Source organism: Polypterus senegalus, chromosome 10 (genome assembly GCF_016835505.1).
Source record: "Polypterus senegalus isolate Bchr_013 chromosome 10, ASM1683550v1, whole genome shotgun sequence".
NCBI lineage: Eukaryota > Metazoa > Chordata > Cladistia > Polypteriformes > Polypteridae > Polypterus > Polypterus senegalus.
This window is the reverse complement of record NC_053163.1, coordinates 14,018,307-14,039,625: the sequence shown is the minus strand read 5'-3', so window position 1 is coordinate 14,039,625 and position 21,319 is coordinate 14,018,307. Positions and strand designations below refer to the sequence as shown.

The following is a 21,319-nucleotide window of genomic DNA, read 5'->3' as shown; positions in this document are numbered from 1 at the left end:
CACCCTGTTAACATTATTAGAGCCCTCTAGACATGAAATAACACCCTTTAGTCAAACGTTTAAACTGTGCTCCATGACAAGACAGAGATGACAGTTCTTTCTCACAATTAAAAGAATGCAAATAGATCTTTTCTTCAAAGGAGTGTCTGCATCAGGAGAAGAGAATTTAAGAGAGAGAAAGAAAACGCAAACAATCAAAAAATCAATACGTGCTTTTAAGTATACAGAAGCACCGCAATAAAGCGGCATTTTGTAGAGGAGCGTCCGTGTCCTCTGTGCAAACAGCCCCTCTGCTCACAACCCCTCCATCAGAAAGAGTGAGAAAGATAGAGAGAAGCAAACAAGCACCGCGCGGGAAGCATATCTTATGGCATTGAGGAGTTTTAGTTAATATGTAATACATGCTCTGATTGGGTAGCTTCTAAGCCATCCGCCAATAGCGTCCCTTGTATGAAATCAACTGGGCAAACAAACTGAGGAAGCGTGTACCATAAATTAAAAGACCCATTGTCTGCAGAAAGCGGCGAACCAGCGAAAAATCTGTGATATATATTGAGATGTCCTTACATTTAAAATCCGCGATAGAGTGAAGCCGCGAAAGTCGAAGCGCGATATAGCGAGGGATTACTGTATAACATAATTTAACAATAATAAGTGCTCTACTTAATCATCTATTTACAGATTTCAAAAGAATAAGATAAATCAAAGTAAAATGTCATAAAAAACAAGTGTATGTACCAAAGAAATGTTATTCTTGAAACATATATGATTAATAAAATTTACTTTTCTAATATTAATATTATCTATATATTAAGATTATATTAATCTAATCTTATTGGCACATTTTCACTGTTAGAAATTTCTATAAAATAAAAAAAAATGAAAAGAAGATGATAAGTAAAACACAAACTATTAAAACTGAAGCAGGCCATGTTTTTAAAGTGCACAAGCTGTTTGGACGAAACGTGACCAGAAATTCAAGATACTTGAACACTTGTTCGAACAATGAAATGTTAAAGCAGCGTGTGTGTCTGACTTGGTCAACATAACCTCAAAGTAACAAGTTAATAACTTTGTAAAAATTATCATTAATCATTTAATCATTTTCATACATCAACATAAAAATTACTACTGATTACTACAGAATAGCTAGAACATTATGGAAAAAAACAGTGAAAAACCCCAGTCGGATAATACACTTTTGGCATTACATTGAGAGAGTAAAGAATTTCTAAGGTTAAGTTTCGTATGTGCTCTAGCAGCACCACCTCGTGATTTGGTGAATGATAATCGTGTTCGAACACCTGCTCGAGCACTTTTAAAATGCATGCTCATTAGCTTGAACTGTATTTAAAAACGGCAACTTTTTAAGTTTGAATACTCAAACTGTTGTTCGAGTAATTTAAAAAACGGCCTAAATAAAAGCAAAGAAAAGAAATACATTGGAAAACGGGGGGAGAGGGAACACGTACAAACTTTTCATATTAATGTTTGAATACATACCTGCACGCTAGAAAACACATAGGATTGATAAGAGACTGACTGATCTTCTCACATTTTTTGCTGGCACCAACCAGCACCAGATAACTCATAAGCGACACTGGCGCTAGCTGCTGTATGACAGGGGTGGGCAAAGTCAATCCTGGAGGGTCGCAGCGGCTGCAGGTTTTTGTTCCAACCCAATTGCTTAACAAGAAGCCCTTATTGCTCAAGTGACACTTCTCCTTCATTTTTATTGTGTCACTCGCTAGAATTTTGAAACTTTATTGCTTATTTTTGGCTTAAACAGCTGTATTCTCGATTTTTAATTGCAATAAGGTTCAAATGACAAAAGAAACCAGCAATCCTCAATTTAGCTTGTTTCCATTTTACACCATTGTGTATTTATCATGCACTATTTGGTTTAATTAAATTAATAATTAAGTAACAGGGTTGGAACAAAAATCTGCAAGCACTGCGGCCCTCCAGGACTGACTTTGCCCACCCCTGCTGTATGAGAAGTGAAGCACGGACAGCATTGCCATGTATCCTAGTTGCTGTTAATACAGCTAGCACAAATTTAAATGTATTCCTTATAGAAAAAATGTATTATTTTCTTCCACTGTTCACCTTTATTCATTTGCCACTGCTATTCATTTCCATTTCTCGTGGAACTGCTAGCGATATCTCGCAGAACCCTGGTTGAGAAAATCTGCTTTAGAGTAAGACATATTGGGCAGCCCATTGGATAGCGACTCTAAGCATACACCCAAACTCTGCCAGAACTATTTTGAGGAAGGGAATTGAAGACACTGTGGTGGGTTGGCACCCTGCCCTGGATTGGTTCCTGCCTTGTGCCCTGTGTTGGCTGGAATTGGCTCCAGCAGACCCCCGTGACCCTGTATTCGGATTCAGCGATTTAGAAAATGGATGGATGGAATTGAAGACAAAGCCAAGTTGAACCCTCCGTCCTTAACCCCATTAAGTGGATTTAGGATGAAATGGAGAGACAGGTTAAGGTTAGCAGACAACTAGTCCAGGTCTTTTTATTTTTTGGTGATGTCTTGAGTTTTTAATTCATATAATGCCCAGAGTTTGTTCAGCTATGATCACTTTTAAAGGTGGTTATATTGGTAAGCTGAATATTTTATCTTTTTATTTCATAACTGATATTTGTCATATGTTTACTCTCATTAATCAACTGATCTTTCTGCCACTTTCTTTTTTTTCCATGTGGTGTCTTTAGTATCCAAAATGTAATAAAAAATAAACTCAAAGTGTTGAAAATCTTATGACTGAAGAAAACGTTTCTAAAAGATCATAAAACAATCTCTATTTTAGGAAGTGGAAGTATCCACCCCTCGGCATCATCTCGCAAATGAGATTAAGAAAAGATACAAACACTGCTTAGATTATTCACCCAGCTACTCAAAGACAGACGGTAAGATTTCTATTTATTTTTTTTTATTGTTATTTTAAGAATTTCACACACACAATACATTGTGGCAATACACAGTAATTCAGTAGCATTTTGTTAAAGATGAAGAAGATGGTAGCAACAGCCTCCTTTGTAATTGTTTTTAGTGTTTTAAATTCCATGAACCTCTCATTAAAGACTTTTAAGATATTTAAAGACTTTGCTGCATAAAGCCGGGGCTCTAAAGAGTTATGAACCAATTTCGGATCTTTGGATTATTTGGAGCAAAGGTTTCACTAGGGTTATGGCCACATTTGAAAACCAAACTTTCCCCTCTGTCTGTCTAAAGTAGTCTATACACTCACAATGGTTACTGATAATCTGAATTTATGTCTGAATTTACTTGGTCATCACTCATGATACATGTGGGACTTGGTGGAAAGACTGTAAGTCCTGCTGTGCAGCACAAAACCAGAAGTAGGCAAGAATATTTTTATTTATTTGGGACTTTAACGGCAAGTTTATATACTTACATACATACATACATATATACAGTGGTGTGAAAAACTATTTGCCCCCTTCCTGATTTCTTATTCTTTTGCATGTTTGTCACACAAAATGTTTCTGATCATCAAACACATTTAACCATTAGTCAAATATAACACAAGTAAACACAAAATGCAGTTTTTAAATGATGGTTTTTATTATTTAGGGAGAAAAAAAAAATCCAAACCTACATGGCCCTGTGTGAAAAAGTAATTGCCCCCTGAACCTAATAACTGGTTGGGCCACCCTTAGCAGCAATAACTGCAATCAAGCGTTTGCGATAACTTGCAATGAGTCTTTTACAGAGCTCTGGAGGAATTTTGGCCCACTCATCTTTGCAGAATTGTTGTAATTCAGCTTTATTTGAGGGTTTTCTAGCATGAACCGCCTTTTTAAGGTCATGCCATAGCATCTCAATTGGATTCAGGTCAGGACTTTGACTAGGCCACTCCAAAGTCTTCATTTTGTTTTTCTTCAGCCATTCAGAGGTGGATTTGCTGGTGTGTTTTGGGTCATTGTCCTGTTGCAGCACCCAAGATCGCTTCAGCTTGAGTTGACGAACAGATGGCCGGACATTCTCCTTCAGGATTTTTGGTAGACAGTAGAATTCATGGTTCCATCTATCACAGCAAGCCTTCCAGGTCCTGAAGCAGCAAAACAACCCCAGACCATCACACTACCACCGCCATATTTTACTGTTGGTATGATGTTCTTTTTCTGAAATGCTGTGTTCCTTTTACGCCAGATGTAACGGGACATTTGCCTTCCAAAAAGTTCAACTTTTGTCTCATCAGTCCACAAGGTATTTTCCCAAAAGTCTTGGCAATCATTGAGTTGTTTATTAGCAAAATTGAGACGCGCCCTAATGTTCTTTCTGCTTAACAGTGGTTTGCGTCTTGGAAATCTGCCATGCAGGCCGTTTTTGCCCAGTCTCTTTCTTATGGTGGAGTCGTGAACACTGACCTTAATTGAGGCAAGTGAGGCCTGCAGTTCTTTAGACGTTGTCCTGGGGTCTTTGTCACCTCTCGGATGAGTCGTCTCTGCGCTCTTGGGGTAATTTTGGTCGGCCGGCCACTCCTGGGAAGGTTCACCACTGTTCCATGTTTTTGCCATTTGTGGATAATGGCTCTCACTGTGGTTCACTGGAGTCCCAAAGCTTTAGAAATGGCTTTATAACCTTTACCAGACTGATAGATCTCAATTACTTCTGTTCTCATTTGTTCCTGAATTTCTTTGGATCTTGGCATGATGTCTAGCTTTTGAGGTGCTTTTGGTCTACTTCTCTGTGTCAGGCAGCTCCTATTGAAGTGATTTCTTGATTGAAACAAGTGTGGCAGTAATCAGGCCTGGGGGTGGCTACGGAAATTGAACTCAGGTGTGATACACCACAGTTAGGTGATTTTTGAACAAGGGGGCAATTACTTTTTCACACAGGGCCATGTAGGTTTGGATTTTTTTCTCCTAAATAATAAAAACCATCATTTAAAAACTGCATTTTGCGTTTATTTGTGTTATATTTGACTAATGGTTAAATGTGTTTGATGATCAGAAACATTTTGTGTGACAAACATGCAAAAGAATAAGAAATCAGGAAGGGGGCAAATAGTTTTCACACCACTGTACATATGGTGTGAAGATACTAAACGCAGCCCAAAGGGAAGTTCCCCACTCCTCCAAAGCCCCCTCTTAAACAGTAGTTCAATAAGAAATAAACACAGTTTTATTATCTTCTGTTTGCTGCTGCTGCTGTGCTGTGTGGCGTGATCTGCATCTCAGGTGGGTTCTTCGAACGTTTAAAAGCCTGTACTGCAGCTGTCCTTTTGTCTCACTGCCTTGTCTATCTTCGCCTAAACATCTTCTGCTTATTCTTTATTATGCTGTTTACGAATAAAGTTTCTGTTTCTTGAAAAACCTGAATGAATCTGTGCAACTTTGTGACCCAAGTGTGACAAGATACAGTATATATTCGAGGGACGTTAAAAAGGTTCTGCTCTTTTTTTAACTCTATTTATTAAGAAATTCAAAAACAAATTCCAAATTCTCTTTTCTACATAGTCACCTTCATTTGCAATGCCATTTTCCCAGTGTTGTACCAACTTTCTAATGCCAGAGGGAAGTGTGACCGTGGTGAGGTCTGCGGTAGGAGTGACGGAGGTGGGATTTCATCAGGGATCGGCTCTGAGCCCTTTCTTATTTGCAATGGTGATGGACACTCTGACAGACGTGATTAGACAGGAGTCCCCGTGGACTATGATTTTTGCTGATGACATTGTGATCTGTAGCGATACTAGGGAGCAGGGTGAGGAGACCCTGGAGAGGTGGAGATCTGCTCTAGAGAGGAGAGGAATGAAGGTCAGTTGGACCACCAAGACGAAATACATGTGTGTGAATGAGAGGGAGGTCAGAGGAATGGTGAGGATGAGGGAGTAGAGTTGGCGAAGGTGGATGAGTTTAAATACTTGGGATCAACAGTACAGAGTAATAGGGATTGTGGAAGAGAAGTGAAAAAGAGAGTGCAGGCAGGGTGAAATGGGTGGAGAAGAGTGACAGATGGATATCAGCAAGAGTGAAAGGGAAGGTCTACAGGACGGTAGTGAGACCAGCTATGTTATATGGGCTGGACATGGTGGCACTGACCAGAAAGCAGGAGACAGAGCTGGAGATGTCAGAGTTAAAGATGCTAAGATTTGCATTGGGTGTGACGAGGATGGACAGGATTAGAAATGAGGACATCAGAGGGTCAACTCAAGTTGGATGGTTGGGAGACAAAGTCAGAAAGGCGAGATTGCATTGGTTTGGACATCTGAAGAGGAGAGATGCTGAGTATATTGGGAAAAGGGTGCTAAGGATAGAGCTGACAGGGAAGAGGAAAAGAGGAAGGCCTAAGAGAAGGTTTATGGATGTGGTGAGGGAGGACATGCAGGTGAAGCGTGTAACAGAACAAGATACAGAGGACAGGAAGATATGGAAGAAGATGATTCACTGTGGTGACCCATAAAAGGAGCAGCTGAAAGAAGAAGAAGAAAATGCAAAAAATGTTTTTGCTTTGACCGTTTCCAATAAATATAAAAGTGTGGAAACTTTTTGAATGTCCCTTGTATATATAAAAAATGTAAAATCAGTACTTAAAGAATTGGAGCCCATTTGTTGACTCTGCTGGAACTCAAGAGGAGACACTTGTGAGAAAACTCAGGGGACTTGTCTCAGGATTAAAATCTGAGAAGCATGAGACAAAAGCAACAAATCTCCATTTTATTTCTTTCTGATTTCATTGTTGTTTAGGAGAAACCATAAAGATATTAAGGAAATCTCTTTTTTAAATTTTTCATTCCTGTGGGAGCGGAGTACAGAGGGGTGGCCACTGATTGAGAGAGCAAAGTTATTGAAGTGAGAGTCAGAAATGTGAATAATTGGCAGAAAAAATGCAGATAGTAACAAGGCCCTGGCACTTTAATCTCGGTAGATCTAAATGTTAATTTACTGAATCAGCACACACTTTCTCAGTCATCTTTTATCTTACCCATTGCAGTCTGCTTCTTCAGCAAAATCCATAGGAAATTGAAGATGTTTTCTTAACATGCGGGATATGCAGAAAATAATGATTGCATTCATTTTGATGGAGTAAATGCCAACACACCTTTAGCTAAAATCTCCCAATCTTTAGCTTGTGTAAGTTCAAAACGAGACTGTAAGCATTGTTACTAGAACAATACCTGCAGTATATGTCTATAGATCTCCTGTTCTTAAGTCCTTAAAATTGACTTCAAGTTGAGTTTAAGGAAGACCCACACCTTAAAACAACGTGTACTCTGTTACGTATTCATTAATAAGTGCTGGTAGATAAATGGTGCCCAAACCAGTGAGTTACTTTATATGTAAGTAGAAAGATTTTTCAAGAACAGCCTAAATTTCAGAGGATGCTTGAGTCTTTATTGACAGCACTCCAAAGCTATGCTCCTAGTGTAAGGGATGCTTTATTCATCTCAACCTTTAAATGCAGACTGAAGATGGAGAGCTAGCAGTTTTAAAAACGTGTGAGACCAGGAGATTAAATGTTGTGTTGCTTGTTGTCCAATAACAGGCTGATCCAAATACTGTCATAAAGACCAAAATGTGAATTAAAAATTGTAGTCATAATTTCAGAGCAAAAAGTTCAATAACCAGGACAACACTTACACATAGTCGATAAAGAGTTTGCTTTTGTCCACAATCTTGGACAGAAAATGGACGCCAATGCTGAACTTTTAACCTGACACATGAATGGTGTCAAAATCCTGGACATTTACGGCCCTGCCTTCAGCAAACTGGAGGTTCCATTCTAACAACAGAACTCACAAAATGTCAGCATACCTAAACAACCTAAAATGGCACTGGAAATGTGTTTGAAACTTTAAACATGGACAGATTTTTTAAAAGTAATGGTGAATTTGGATTCCTTGTGCTTAAAAACCTCCTATGGATACAAAAGACCTGTACCAAACGTGACCAATTGTTTTCTTTCTTTTTACATTTTTCTTGCTTTTTAATCATTTTGGTGCATTTGTGTATCTATCTATCTATCTATCTATCTATCTATCTATCTATCTATCTATCTATCTATCGTGGTGTGAAAAACTATTTGCCCCTTTCCTGATTTCTTATTCTTTTGCATGTTTGTCACACAAAATGTTTCTGATCATCAAACACTTTTAACCGTTAGTCAAATATAACACAAGTAAACACAAAATGCACTTTTTAAATGATGGTTTTTATTATTTAGGGAGAAAAAAAATCCAAACCTACATGGCCCTTTGTGAAAAAGTAATTGCCCCATTTACCTAATAACTGGTTGACCACCCTTAGCAGCAATAACTGCAATCAAGCGTTTGCGATAACTTGCAATGAGTCTTTTACAGCGCTCTGGAGGAATTTTGGCCCACTCATCTTTGCAGAATTGTTGTAATTCAGCTTTATTTGAGGGTTTTCAACATGAACCACATTTTTAAGGTCATGCCATAGCATCTCAATTGGATTCAGGTCAGGACTTTGACTAGGCCACTCCAAAGTCTTCATTTTGTTTTTCTTCAGCCATTCAAAGGTGGATTTGCTGGTGTGTTTTGGGTCATTGTCCTGTTGCTGCACCCAAGATCGCTTCAGCTTGAGTTGACGAACAGATGGCCGGACATTCTCCTTCAGGATTTTGTGGTAGACAGTAGAATTCATGGTTCCATCTATCACAGCAAGCCTTCCAGGTCCTGAAGCAGCAAAACAACCCCAGACCATCACACTACCACCACCATATTTTACTGTTGGTATGATGTTCTTTTTCTGAAATGCTGTGTTCCTTTTACGCCAGATGTAACGGGACATTTGCCTTCCAAAAGTTCAACTTTTGTCTCATCAGTCCACAAGGTATTTTCCCAAAAGTCTTGGCAATCATTGAGATGTTTCTTAGCAAAATTGAGACGAGCCCTAATGTTCTTTTTGCTTAACAGTGGTTTGCGTCTTGGAAATCTGCCATGCAGGCCGTTTTTGCCCAGTCTCTTTCTTATGGTGGAGTCGTGAACACTGACCTTAATTGAGGCAAGTGAGGCCTGCAGTTCTTTAGACGTTGTCCTGGGGTCTTTTGTGACCTCTTTTTGTGAAGAGTCGTCTCTGCGCTCTTGGGGTAATTTTGGTCGGCCGGCCACTCCTGGGAAGGTTCACCACTGTTCCATGTTTTTGCCATTTGTGGATAATGGCTCTCACTGTGGTTCGCTGGAATCCCAAAGCTTTAGAAATGGCTTTATAACCTTTACCAGACTGATAGATCTCAATTACTTCTGTTCTCATTTGTTCCTGAATTTCTTTGGATCTTGGCATGATGTCTAGCTTTTGAGGTGCTTTTGGTCTACTTCTCTGTGTCAGGCAGCTCCTATTGAAGTGATTTCTTGATTGAAACAAGTGTGGCAGTAATCAGGCCTGGGGGTGGCTACGGAAATTGAACTCAGGTGTGATACACCACAGTTAGGTTATTTTTTAACAAGGGGGCAATTACTTTTTCTGACAGGGCTTGGTTTGGATTTTTTTTCTCCCTAAATAATAAAAACCATCATTTAAAAACTGTATATTTTGTGTTTACTTGTGTTATATTTGACTAATAGTTAAATGTGTTTGATGATCAGAAACATTTTGTGTGACAAACATGCAAAAGAATAAGAAATCAGGAAGGGGGCAAATAGTTTTTCACACCACTGTATCTATCTATCTATCTATCTATCTATCTATCTATCTATCTATCTATCTATCTATCTATCTGTACTAAAATTAATATCTTTATTTATATTATTTTCACAGTATCTTAAATATCACAGTATAAACAATGGAACCAGCCAATACGATAAATGGCAGCATGACAATAACAATCTCATTTCCAAAGTCATACCCTAGAAGTGAAGACCTGCCTGACACCTTTAACATTGAGAGTAAAGATCATTACCAGCTGTTCCAGAAAAGAAAACCCTACATTTCAGGGGTAAGTACAATAATGGAATATTCAGTATATACAGTATAGTACTTTGTAGAGTAAGAGTGAGAAAGAAAGAGTGCAATAGTAACAAACACTCAACAAAACTTCAGGATTCGATTTGGTGGGTAATTCATTACATTCAAAGAGTGTCAGACCCTCTGTCCATGAGAGAGGACGTGGAAGAGGGTCAAAAGGACAATGCAGTTTTAACAGGCAAAAAGTTAAGAGCAGAGAGATTGTGTGATGGTCAGTAAAGTGCACTGTGTGAAAGTGATAAAAGGAAATGACTAGAATATGTATAAAGAAATTTGTAAAAAGCAGAGTTCTTAGCCTGAAAAAAGCAAGCAACTATTTAGAACAATTTATTTTATATAAAGAACAGAACACAGTATCAAACCACAATCTAATCAAAACGTCAGTTCCAATATTATACACTCTATGAAAGTCTGCGCTCATACCCTGCTCGAACTATGTGACAAGACAGCTTAGTCTAAGGGATTATTTCCACTTCAGTGTTCAGTACAAAGTTACGTTGGGATATTTCAAGCATTTTAATGGCATTTTGCAAGTGTTTTGTTAAACAAATTTTGGGCATTTTTCAGGCATTCTTTCCAGTGTTTTTTTAAAGACACTATCATACGAGTATTTCACTCTACTTACTGTGCAGTACCCTCCATAATGTTTGGGACAAAGACACATTTTTCCTTGATTTGCCCGTCTTCTCCACAGTTTAAAATTACATATCAAATAATTCAGGCGTGATTAAAGTGGGAATCAAAGTGCAAGATAGGAATAGCACCCTCTTCAGCATTTCAAAAGTAATTCTAAAGACTTTATCTAACCTAACCTATTCCAAAGAAGCATAGTGCTTGTCAGATGATGTAGGTAGCCTTTGGATCCTCAGTGTTCACCGTGACATCTCTCGTTCGTAGCTTGTCTGAAAGGGAGCAGCATGTAATGGCTACGAGAGTGCTAAGAATGCTGATTTGTGTATTTTATTAAGAGGACCTTTGGAAAACACCCAACCTTGACCGACACACAGACACACTTACAGACAGAGACCCTAATAAGCGGCTCAGTGACTCAATCAATCAGTCAGTCATCAGTCATTATCCAACCCGCTATATCCTAACTACAGCGTCACGGGGGTCTGCTGGAGCCAATCAACCAGCACAGGGCACAAGGCAGGAAACAAACCCTGGGTAGAGCACCAGCCCACCGCAGGACTCAATTAATAATAAAGATAATAATGTATGTATTAATCAAATAAAAAAGAGAAAAAAACTATATTAAAGAAAAAAAAATGCATACACAAAAGCCCTCCTCTGCTACCCGACAACAATAATTACTACATATATTGGTAGTTCTCAACCTGTGGGGCAAAGTAACAAAAAAGGGGGTGCAAAGATGTGAAAAAAAGAAAACGAGCATTGAAAATATGAAAAATACATCAATTGAAACCAAAACAAATGAACTTAAACTGCATTCTGATACTAGAAAAATAAATATAGAGTTAGATAAATGTCGATAAAAGTTAAGTAGGTATAATAAAACTTGTAGCGGTGTATCGGCAGCAAAAAATATAGGAATACATTTTATTAGGGTTTCAAAAAAACATTAGGGGGGCACGATTAAAACTGTTATGAAAACTCGGGTCACAAATACTTAAAGGTTGAGATACGCTGACATATATGAAACTGAATGAAAGAACAGTCACTAATCAGCAAACAATGAACACTAATGATAAAGTCCAACAACAGTCCAGGACACCAGGTTAAGATGACAGCGTTGTATGGAGTGAAAATCCCTGTGAACAGCCCTCTGAATGAAATGTAAAGTTTTCTGCTACCAGGTTCTAGTTGTTTCATAATCATTTGGAGTGACTGGGAGTGCTCCGCAGACAATGATGTATCCAACCTAGACTAAGTCACATGGACAAACAGGCACAGGATAACACATAAATCCAGACAGAAACCGTAATCCACAGTTGTTGTACTGTAGTTTGAATCCAATAGTGCGTGTGATGCATAGAAACAAATACACATAGATGAGCGCAATCCCTCCAGTGTCTTTTTGGCACCTTCTTAACGTGGCTGCCTAATTATTCTTCTTCCCAGCAACCCCTGCACCCTCTGAATCTGCCCAATGGTGTCATACAGCTGGGGCTGCTGGGAGTTGTAGGAAATTTAAGTAGTGCTGCCCACAAGCATATCCTCAATTTAAAAAAACTCTACAAAAAAAAAAAAAATTGTACTAACTTATAACAGCAAGATCAATCTTAACATTAGTAAATAATAATAACTTTAATAATTGGTAAAAAAAAAAAATATGAGAGAGCTTCTGTAAAATTTAAATTTCTCATTGGGGACAAGTAATGTCTGTCTGTCTGGCCTAATATACTAAAATAAATGATCTATCTATCTATCTATCTATCTATCTATCTATCTATCTATCTATCTATCTATTATATAGTGCCTTTCATCTATCTATCTATCTATCTATCTATCTATCTATCTATCTATCTATCTATCTATCTATCTATCTTCTAGGTGAATCTCTCTCTTTTTTTAAAGCTTGGCTTTCATTGATCAAAAAATGTGTTTATGTTTTCAGGTTATTCACATAACAGTTGGAATGCTGACTTTATGTCTTGGACTTGTTGTCTTTTTGGGATCTGACGACATTGTATTTCCTGTTCTATCTTTGTTTAATATACTGGTAAGAACATATTATTCACATTACTGTATCACTGCTAACTACTGTACATTGATTCATATGGTTTCTTTATCTCTTTAATGATTTCTGAATTGTGTACAGCTAAAGCCTATCTTAACAACACTGGAGGCAAAACAAGAAGCAAACCCTAGGGGGTGGGCAGGTAGGGGGGCATACCAGTCAATCTATAAAGGGTATACTAATTCACACCTTGCCACTTAACTGAGCATCTTTGACACGTGAAAAGCAAACCAGAATACTAATTCTAATGTTCTAACACACTCTGCTGAAGAGAAAATGACCTACCAGATGCTCAAAAAAAGAGAGTAGGACCAACAAGCAATGGAAGGAGGACAAAGACACAAAGTCCCACGTGGGAATAATTAGGACCTTGCTGTCCCTTCAAGAGTACAGTCAACTAAGGCTGCCTCAGAACTGTAGTTTTAAAAAGTAACTAAATATATTTAGGAAATTACTTATGGCTGACTTCTTCTCTGATGGATATTGCCATCCTGTATCATTTGCAAATACAAAGCAAAAACACAAAAAGACAGCACAGCACAGTGCAGTGGATTGCATTGCAACTTTCCTATATCCAAACCCAACTTTATATTCCTGCTGAGGTGCTGAGGCTGGGGGTGGGGGTATGGGGGGCTTGGGGTTGGTGAGCATGGTGGTGGTTAGGACACATCAAATTGAGCCTAATGTGTGCAAACTTTAGACAAACTCAACAATAAAGAAGAAATGCTCATACAGTATAAATAATAAACTGGTGTGTTTTTTCCCCCCCAAAAAAGTCTTTATTGAATGGAGGACTTGCAATATGTTCTTCAGTTGTTCGAAAGACATGTGTGGTAAGTAATTAATTCTTTTACGCATAAACTATTTCTGTTTGTTGTTGCTGAATTCCATAGAGGAAGACCAAAACTATAGAAGATGAAGCAAGGGCAGCTAAAAAATTGCTAATGCTGCAGTTATCTATTATATACTTTCATCCATATCTATCTATCTAATCCTGCCAACTACGCTAAAATATCTATCTACAGTGGTATGAAAAACTATTTGCCCCCTTCCTGATTTCTTATTCTTTTGCATGTTTGTCACACAAAATGTTTCTGATCATCAAACACATTTAACCATTAGTCAAATATAACACAAGTAAACACAAAATATACAGTTTTTAAATGATGGTTTTTATTATTTAGGGAGAAAAAAAATCCAAACCAAGCCCTGTCAGAAAAAGTAATTGCCCCCTTGTTCAAAAATCACCTACCTGTGGTGTATCACACCTGAGTTCAATTTCCGTAGCCACCCCCTGGCCTGATTACTGCCACACCTGTTTCAATCAAGAAATCACTTCAATAGGAGCTGCCTGACACAGAGAAGTAGACCAAAAGCACCTCAAAAGCTAGACATCATGCCAAGATCCAAAGAAATTCACGAACAAATGAGAACAGAAGTAATTGAGATCTATCAGTCTGGTAAAGGTTATAAAGCCATTTCTAAAGCTTTGGGACTCCAGTGAACCACAGTGAGAGCCATTATCCACAAATGGCAAAAACATGGAACAGTGGTGAACCTTCCCAGGAGTGGCCGGCCGACCAAAATTACCCCAAGAGCGCAGAGACGACTCTTCACAAAAAGAGGTCACAAAAGACCCCAGGACAACGTCTAAAGAACTGCAGGCCTCACTTGCCTCAATTAAGGTCAGTGTTCACGACTCCACCATAAGAAAGAGACTGGGCAAAAACGGCCTGCATGGCAGATTTCCAAGACGCAAACCACTGTTAAGCAAAAAGAACATTAGGGCTCGTCTCAATTTTGCTAAGAAACATCTCAATGATTGCCAAGATGTTTGGGAAAATACCTTGTGGACTGATGAGACAAAAGTTGAACTTTTTGGAAGGCAAATATCCCGTTACATCTGGTGTAAAACGAACACAGCATTTCAGAAAAAGAACATCATACCAACCGTAAAATATGATGGTGGTAGTGTGATGGTCCGGGGTTGTTTTGCTGCTTCAGGACCTGGAAGGCTTGCTGTGATAGATGGAACCATGAATTCTACTGTCTACCAAAAAATCCTGAAGGAGAATGTCCAGCCATCTGTTCGTCAACTCAAGCTGAAGCAATCTTGGGTGCTGCAACAGGACAATGACCCAAAACACACCAGCAAATCCACCTCTGAATGGCTGAAGAAAAACAAAATGAAGACTTTGGAGTGGCCTAGTCAAAGTCCTGACCTGAATCCAATTGAGATGCTATGGCATGACCTTAAAAAGGAGGTTCATGCTAGAAAACCCTCAAATAAAGCTGAATTACAACAATTCTGCAAAGATGAGTGGGCCAAAATTCCTCCAGAGCGCTGTAAGAGACTCATTGCAAGTAATCGCAAACGCTTGATTGCAGTTATTGCTGCTCTTGGTGGCCCAACCAGTTATTAGGTTCAGGGGGCAATTACTTTTTCACACAGGGCCATGTAGGTTTGTATTTTTTTCTCCCTAAATAATAAAAACCATCATTTAAAAACTGCATTTTGTGTTTATTTGTGTTATATTTGACTAATGGTTAAATGTGTTTGATGATCAGAAACATTTTGTGTGACAAACATGCAAAAGAATAAGAAATCAGGAAGGGGGCAAATAGTTTTTCACACCACTGTATCTATCTATCTATCTATCTATCTATCTATCTATCTATCTATCTATCTAATAGATTTGTGCATAAGATGTTCCAGTTGATCCTTTTTGAGGAAATCAATTAGCTGACTAACCTATTCTAACACAGAGATGTGACTCGCATTTCCTGTGTAATTCCAGAAATGACACTTATTTAGGTTAAGTTTTTGTTTATATTTATATTTATTTTAGGTCAAGTGGTTCATTGCTATCAACATCTGCAACTTGTTATGGTCAGTTGGTGTATTTATGGTAACAACAATAAACTATCAATCTGAGATTCCATTTTTTGTGAGTAGTAACTTATCATGTTTATTTAATTTCGAATACTTAAATATGTTTTTGGAAAAATTTTAATTTTCAGAATAATTTTGTGAAAAATTTGTTTTACTTTAATTAAGTATATTTGTAAACAAAAATGTATATATACTTTTTTTTTTTTTTGCATTTCTGCCACCCTTGTTACGTTTCAATTTTTCACTTTTAACATTTTAACTACCTCAAGTCTTTTCTACTGTGTAAAGCTAGCAATAACTCATCACTTTTCGCTGGGTTATTTTTTGAATTTCACTGGTCATTTTTACCTATCATTCAGTTTTTCCCTTCTAGTACTGGCCCCCAGGATTCTGGATTTTGTTGACCATAATTGTCTACACTTTTATCCAATGTGACTTACAACATTTTAGATACTGTAAGTGCCATAGAGGATGTACGGGCATCCCGACTGGGATGGAGGGTGATATTTTGCCTGGCTAATGGAAGTACTGGAGATACAACCCAGTCGGGACACCTTGTAACCCTCATCCCAGTTGGGAAAACATAACAATGGGTGGACTGGATGAAGCTACAAACCAGGAGCAGTTTATCCTCCCAAACAACAGGCGGCAGTGTTTCTCTCGAGTCATCCCAGTTTGGACAGCCACAGGGTTATATAAGATTTGGAGTGCGGATGCATAACCCTGTCGGGGTCCTTGGGTCCCACTCGCCGGTGCTGCTGGAGGACCACCCCCCCTGGTTTCCACATAATGTGGAAGTGCTAGCAAAAGGCTGTGCTGTGATGCTTGAAGCATTTCCATGTCTAGCGTTAAAGGAGTCCGCTTACCTCCCCTCAGGAATGAGAATCAACAGACAGTGAGCAACATGCTCCAAGAGAAGTGGAAGGAGATAAAGGACATTGACTTGATTTGTAGATGTGTTTTGAAAGCAAAATTCCTGCTGACTAAATCATCTGTTATTACAGGATTGTTGATCGGAGCTTGGTAGCTTAGCTATCATTTATTTAAGTTACCAATTTGGGAGGGCTACAGAACTTTATGATAGACTAGTTATTTTATGATCCTTTTCTTTGGGACTTCTTATTTTTCTGCAGTTTTGCAGTTGTAGAACTTAGCATCACCTTTATTTTTTACTCTTGTTTTCATTAGGAATTTTCTTATTTTATTTTACAATCATATCAAGTTGACATTGATCTTACCCGGGGGCTGTTCTGAAATGGCCTCACATTGAAAAATAGGAAGCTGTATTTCTGCCTGTTCCACCATGACACTGATCATTTGATCAAGGAAGAAATATTCTCTTGGGGTCTCTAAAGATTCATATTGGCTGACCTTTAAAACTTCCTTAGGAATAAAATGCAACCTTGACCTATTTTTTTAGTCATGTTAGACTGTTTTAATTCGGACGGAGGAGTGGGCTAAAATTGGGTGTACCATATTTTTGTTTCTGTATTTCTATTTTGTCCACAGTTATGTTCTGCCCACCCCAAACTTTACGTATGCAGCAAATTAATTAAAAGAAGTGATTCAGTTAAATGTGTAGTTCTAAAGAATTGATTCAGTACATCCATCCATCCATCCATTTTCTAACCTGCTGAATCCGAATACAGGGTCACGGGGGTCTGCTGGAGCCAATCCCAGCCAACACAGGGCACAAGGCAGGAACCAATCCCGGGCAGGGTGCCAACCCACCGCAGGATGATTCAGTACAGTGAACCGAAATGTAAAACTATGACATATCTTTAAAATTAGATTTTTAGGCTTTCAGGTGCTTCACGAGTGGTTAGGAGTGGTTCATGGATACCTGTACTTCTGAGACCCCTGTATTTTGCCCATTGCTTACTCACACAAAGCAAAATAGGGCCATATTTGAGTCAGTAGCTACTCTGGCCCCCCATGACTTTGGGAAATGCAGCATGAAAACTAGAGTACCTAGAACAAAATCCACACAGGTTTTGAGCCCAGTCTCACGGCTGTGAGGCAGCAGTGCTGTAGTCTCAGTTTCTGCAGTTGTAATAAAGCCAATTTTGAAAGATGTGCTGATAAATGATACTTTTCTTTGGTTCTCTTTTCTCTCTTAAGACAGGACTCTTTGCTTTATGTGCTGTTTGTCATGGCCTGGAGCTCATCAATTGCTTTGTATCATGCTGGACTGCATGCAGGGCACTTTGCCTGGATGACTTCAATACTATGGTAGATTGCTTTCTAATTCTTTTTCTTTTATCACAACATTGCAATTTTATTTATCCAATGACAAATTCAGTTTGAGTCCCACTATATTTGTACATCACCTTATAATCTATATTGAGAGAATAATTAAATAAAAACATCCATGCTATTGTTGGGTCAATAGAGGCCACAATGTTCCTTGGATTATGTTGTACCAGAGTGTGGAACTGAAACTTTGAAATCTCATCATTTAGTATTTAGTGCTATAAGGTATCCATTATGTGACCAGCTCTGCCAGTCCTTTAATCTCACACACACCCCACAATCACTCATATGGAGCCAATTTAAAGCCTGCAATTAGCCACACCTGTACATACTGTATATGGGATATATTAGTCTGTGTTTTGAATTAGGATTTTGGTAATAATTTAATTGCAGCGGTCTTCTCCCCCTAATCAGTCAATTATCTTTTGTATTCAATTAAGATGAGTAAAGAAAAGTTTGCAGAAGACATGGTGTCTGGGAGGACAACTTGACAACAACTGATGAAATGCAGTTTAAGTCTTAATATTGTCATAGAAAAACAACTTGATTCTAGAAGCATTTATCAAAATTGTAACTAATTAAAAAAATATTTCTGCCATCTGTGTGTCACAGGTTTAAACTGGAGAAACCTTTGTGAGGTATTTTTATAATAAAAGCCTCTAAGCTTGAACAAACATGATGAAAAACAATATTCTTCTTTTCTTTCCCCATCCTTCTCTTTCCAGTGAGGGTTGCCTTCTTTCCTCCTGGAAGAGGCTGGATGACTCCCTATTATGTCAGACCCAGAGTACTTGAGAGCCAAGGCATAGCCTGATGGAAGCACTTCTGGGTCAAACAGAAGACCCGAAAAACAGAATCCCTGCAGTACCCCCTCACAGGACACATGGTCCATAGCAGGGCTGACTACAACTCCAATCATGCCCTGCAGGTGTCTACATGGTTACCCAGGCCCTGGGATGCTGCCATCTAGCAGATGGAGGAATAAACACCCAAAACCTCCATCGCTCAAGCACGTTGAGCTACATTATTTGTATGAAATGTGCAATATAAATAAATGGTGTTGTTGATGTTTTGTTCTCCTGTCTGGGTAAGGGTCCAATAACCACCCTGGATGGGATGCCAGTCCATTGCTGTCCTTCTATTCTGACTTCCCTTGTCAGCAAGGGTCCCTCTGTTCTCCTGCCTGGCACTTACACATCATATTTCTTTTTTAAAAATAAGCCTTAAATTTGAGATGAAATGAAAACTGTGAATTTACATATCTTTGTAACCAGGCAAATGTTACTGAAGAATAATCAAAGTCTCTTTCTTGTCTTTCAGCCTTTGGTTTACCTGGAATATCCTTCGTAATCTGCACTCACAAGCTATGAAGATGGCTTGGGGAGGATTCAGTGCGAAGTTGCTCAGGCAAACAAGAAAGGTGCATTTTGCACAGCGTAACCAAGAAATCAAAGTGAATTGACCCTCTAGGAACTATGCTGCTGATCGGTTAACTTTTGCTTCTTGCAGTTAGTTTGAAAATAATTTAAATACATTTTAGAACTTAATTTTATGTTGTCTCATCTTTGACAGACTTAGTGTATGGTAATATATTTATTCTTCTCATTCAGTTATATATATATGCAGGTCAAATCCTGTTATAGTGAATACTGCAGTAACAAATAATTTTTATTTGCCTGGACAAACGTTCATACAACATCATGTTTAATGGATTTTGCTTGAACGAAATGTAAATTTCAGTATAATGAATATTTTTTCAGTCAATTATGGCCACTGGCTATAATAATGTGAAGGAATGTAAATGTAAGAAAAAAATTAGAAGTGCATTTGTATTTCTATAAAAGAAAAAGTTACATCTATTTTCTCATTTGATTTGTATTCATACCTATATTTCTATTAAAAAACCTAACGCTTCATTTTCAAATAAAATAATTTTTACAGTTTAAGATTGGATTGTTTTTTATACAGGTGTTGTTAAATTTGGGTTGCATGAGAGACAGGAAGGAGAGTCCAGATTTCCAAGGAAAACGCAGGTACTTTATTACTCTATAGAGAAGGCAGGTACAGTCTCAAGACTTCATTCAAAATAGTAGTTGGTACATCAGTACTCAAGTACACGAGATAGGGGCCATGACACGGGTGCAATCGTCCTGCTTTTGCTTCCATCTTCAGATTAGAAAAACACCAGTGGCTCGGAATCACCGCTGCGGCAGACAAGGAGAGTGTAAAGAAGAGCAGGTCAAAGACACAAAGTACGTTACACAGTAAGTGTGGTCCTGCAGAGGACAACCAATTACTTTGCCCTTGGTTAACTGTTTACCAAATGCAGCAGAGCAGCTATGGAGCTGTCCTTGTGGCATTGCCATTGGAGGTGGCTGGTGACCCTGATCACAACAGTATTCTTGTTTTCCCCATATTCGTTATAATGAAATTTCTCTTATAACAAAATTTTTATGGTCCCATGAATTTCATGACAATGGGATTCCACTTGTTTATATCTCTCTATATAAATAAAATCCAACATCTGTATGTCTGTCCGCTTTCACGCGAGAACTACTTAATGGATTCAGATAATTTTTCTCTCATTGCACTAAGTATCATAGTTTGGTTGCGGCACCGATTTATTTGCGTGAATCTGAGAGACAGTTTGCGGGCCATGGGGATATGGAGGTGGGACCACAGGAGTAGGGAGTCAGGTGGGGCCCTCCTCACTCACACGCCAGCCTCTGTTCGAGTAGCTCTACCTTTCGCTACGTGTTGGAGTGTACCTTGCCTCTGCTCAGCTAGCGATACCTGTTTGTTCAGCAGACATTTTCATCTAGAGATTGCAAAAGAGTAACGTTTGACATTTTTGAGAGAGAGATCACAGCTACGTGTGCTTTAGAGGGTAGCTGCTCACTGGCAGAGATATCATGGCCACGTGCTCTTCTCCCAACGCGGAGGACGCTCTCCCATCAGAGTTGAACATGATCAGATACAGTGGCAACGTTTGACGTTGAAGCGTACCTACCTTCTGCTTGGCCAGAGATACCTTTCCAACTTTTTACATTTTTGGCAAAGAGATCACAGCTACATTCTTGCCTCTGATAGCAAAAACAAAAATACTGTAAATCAAGAGGCCCTCGGATATGAAAGCTATCAATATAAATTCTTCTCAATACAAATTATTACATTTTTTTAATTGATTTTTAAAGTTTCTCCTGTTTCACTACTATGCAGGCGGAGCTGCAGGGGATAGCTAGTATTTAATAAATGTAAAGTAATAAATTGTAAAAGATTATTATATTAACTAATCACTCTACACTACCAAAATAGAATGTGAGTTCTTAGTATGGTGTAACAGAAATGGCAGGTGCACTACAGGAAATCTGTGGATGGAGAGATTGGTGGATGTATAGATGGGTTTCATCTGGCAGGCTCGAAAAAAGTGAAGGTGCTTATGTCTTGTACTTGGGTTTAAACCTTTCCCCCTCATTATGCTTGTTGTATAATCACACTCCCTTTCATG

At 38.5% G+C, this 21,319-nt stretch overlaps 1 protein-coding gene across 2 annotated transcripts; it reads left to right on the top strand.

Annotated features, from left to right (window-relative positions):
* Positions 1 to 2,397: 2,397 nt before the first annotated feature.
* Positions 2,398 to 20,348, top strand: LOC120536782. Of its 2 annotated transcripts, none has more exons than XM_039765267.1 (7): positions 2,398 to 2,920; positions 9,758 to 9,935; positions 12,543 to 12,647; positions 13,442 to 13,498; positions 15,515 to 15,613; positions 17,684 to 17,790; positions 19,132 to 20,348. In XM_039765267.1, exons 2-7 carry the CDS (start codon positions 9,783 to 9,785, stop codon positions 19,271 to 19,273), a joined length of 663 nt encoding a protein of 220 aa, XP_039621201.1. In that variant the 5' UTR covers positions 2,398 to 2,920; positions 9,758 to 9,782; the 3' UTR covers positions 19,274 to 20,348. The 2 variants fall into 2 exon arrangements, with proteins under 2 accessions (XP_039621201.1, XP_039621202.1); XM_039765268.1 differs by having other exon boundaries at positions 17,680 to 17,790.
* Positions 20,349 to 21,319: the final 971 nt, after the last annotated feature.

What these genes read in the sequence shown, in the direction of transcription:
- LOC120536782 (XM_039765267.1), top strand. Translation starts at nt 9,783, where the DNA reads ATGGAACCAGCCAATACGATAAATGGCAGCATGACAATAACAATCTCA. An exon ending in TATCTTTGTTTAATATACTG is followed by an intron (nt 12,648 to 13,441) that starts GTAAGAACATAT and finishes CCCCCAAAAAAG; the next exon opens with TCTTTATTGAATGGAGGACT. An exon ending in TTGTTCGAAAGACATGTGTG is followed by an intron (nt 13,499 to 15,514) that starts GTAAGTAATTAA and finishes TATTTATTTTAG; the next exon opens with GTCAAGTGGTTCATTGCTAT.